Source organism: Otolemur garnettii, unplaced genomic scaffold (assembly GCF_000181295.1).
Source record: "Otolemur garnettii isolate 467f Iridium unplaced genomic scaffold, OtoGar3 scaffold00129, whole genome shotgun sequence".
Classification (NCBI taxonomy): Eukaryota; Metazoa; Chordata; class Mammalia; order Primates; family Galagidae; genus Otolemur; species Otolemur garnettii.
In genome coordinates, this window is record NW_003852524.1 from 3,125,675 (window position 1) to 3,127,978 (window position 2,304).

Sequence of the window (2,304 nt, forward strand, 5' to 3'; positions counted from 1 at the left end):
GTGGGGAAGGGAGCTTGTGGAGAAGTCGCAGAGGTCAGCCTCACAGGAGGGCAGCACAGCGAAGGGAAGGGAACAGAAGGAAGGGGCATCCTGGGGACGCCTACGAAATAAATAACCAGCATACATAGTTATTTCTTCCATAATTATAAATATCTCATGTGGCTATTAGGAGATTAAATGAGTTAATCCCATATATGTAAAATGCTTAGAATGATGTAGCTTGCTGTCAGTAAATGATAATACCTACTAGTTCTTGAGTACCAAATTTGTGCCAGGCATTCAAAAATCCTGCTAGTAATCCTCCAAGTAATCCTATTTCTTGAGGAGAACTGTGGCTCAGAGTCTCAGCAATTTGTGCAGGACCTGTAATTTGCTAATTATTAATTGCTAGTAGCTGTGCCAGGCCTTGAGTCCAGGCCAGGGAGATCCCAAAGCCAGGTTCTTCCTGGTAAACTGCCTCTCACATTCTTTGTCCTTTTCTCCCATAAGACACAAACACACTTAAAACAGCCTTCTGAGGCTTGGCGCCTACGTAGCTCAGTGGTTACGGCACCAGCCACATACACCGAGGCTGTCTGGTTCAAACCTGGCCTAGGCCTGCTAAACAACAATGACAACTATACACACATACACTCACACACACACACACATAGCTGGGCATTGTGGTGGGCGCCTGTAGTCCCAGACACTTGGGAGGCTGAGGCAAGAGAATTGCTTAAGCCCAAGAGTTTGAGGTTGCTGTAAGCTGTGATGCCACCACACTCTACTCGGGGTGACAGCTTGAGACTCTGTCTCAAAAAAAAAAAATAGCCTTCTGAGAAAAGTCAAAGAATATAATCATATAGTAAATGTTCTCTGAAAATCTGTTCAGGTAAATATTTAGGTTGATAACAGTTTCCTAAGGCAAAGGTGTAAAATGCTGGAGTGATACAGTGCTGTGTGATACAGCACAATTTCCAGATGATGGTACCTAGGAAAATCAAAGCTTTGAAATGCGGCTCAGCAAATCATCTTCCTCTCTGCGCTGTCGTCACCTCTGATTATTCTGCATAGTACAGTCTGTCTGCCTAATGCTATTAACCTGTATAATGGGTGGCCTGAGGAAGAATTCCTGAATTTTCCTTATAGTTTTAAAAATTGTTATGTAATTGGAAAAAATGCCAAAATTGTTTAAAACCTATAAATTTCTACTTCTCCTCCTCCTCCTTCTTTTTCCTCCTCCTTCTTCTTCCTCCTCTTCCTCTTCCTCCTCTTCCTCTTCTTTTTTGAGACAGGGTCTTGCTCTGTGCCTAGGCTGGAGTGCAGTGATGTGATCATATCTCACTGCAGCCTTGAACTCCTGGAGTTAGATAATCCTCCCATCTCAACCTCCCAATAACTTTTCCTGTTTTGTAGAGATGGGGGTCTTGAAATGCTGGATTCAAACAGTCCTCCCAAAGTGCTAGGATTACCGACATGAGAAAAAACCTATAAACTTTCTTAAAAAAAAAAAATTAAAGTGTGGAAATTAATAGTATTAGTACATCAGTGAGAAAGTGTAAGATGAAAGAAGAGTCTGTTGATGATTCTTATAAAAAGTAATAAATACTTAACAATGAGTTTAGCAAAGGGTATGTATACCCTATGCAAAGAAAACTAGAATGTTCTTTGAAAGCCGAAAATGAAGATTTGAATAAAGGAGGAATGACATTATAACAGTTGTTGGGAAGCTGAGGCAGGAGTTGCTCTTGAGCCCAGGAGATCCTGGCTGCAGTGACCTATGACTGAGCCGCTTCAGCCCACGGGAGAGAGTGAGACCCCATATTCACCAAAAAACAAAACAAAATAAAACAATTTGCATGACAAGAGACGTCTTGTTCCCAATTGTCTTGACTGACTGAAATCTAGCAATGTTGCTTAAAGATCCTTAAAATTGAACAGACATCTTATCTTTCCCTAAACGTATTCCTCTTACATATTAATATGTTGCTTATTATATACTTTTCATATACTTTTCATATACTTGCTTATTTTTTCTGAACGCTTGAAATATTTAAATTTTTTCTGTTTTGCTCTTTTGTATTTATAATAGAGTGTCTTTTTAAGAGAACTCTGTCAGTGCTGACTACAAACGCATTTTTAGTCGAAATGTAAAAAGCGTTCTCAGTGATAAATTTAAGTGATTTCAGACTTCTAATATTTTCTTTTCTTTTTCTCTTAGGTAAGTAACTGAACCAGAGATATGAAGAATTGATATTGCAAATGACCACCATGTTGCAAAAGGTACTTTTGGTATTTTAAAATTACTTTAAAGGAGTACTGTAA

At 39.3% G+C, this 2,304-nt stretch overlaps 1 protein-coding gene across 21 annotated transcripts in view; it reads left to right on the forward strand.

Moving 5' to 3' along the window:
- The window catches only part of ANK2 (ankyrin 2), a 654,255-nt gene that overhangs the window by 182,816 nt on the left and 469,135 nt on the right, over nucleotides 1–2,304 (forward strand). For 20 of the 21 annotated variants that reach the window (XM_023518165.1, XM_023518155.1, XM_023518163.1 and 17 more), the window contains exon 2: nucleotides 2,220–2,262. The exons of the other annotated variant lie outside the window; for it this stretch is intronic. In XM_023518165.1, the coding sequence (XP_023373933.1) occupies nucleotides 2,242–2,262 (21 nt within the window). In that variant the 5' untranslated portion in view covers nucleotides 2,220–2,241. The remainder of the gene's footprint in view (nucleotides 1–2,219; nucleotides 2,263–2,304) is intronic. 21 annotated transcript variants of the gene reach the window in all.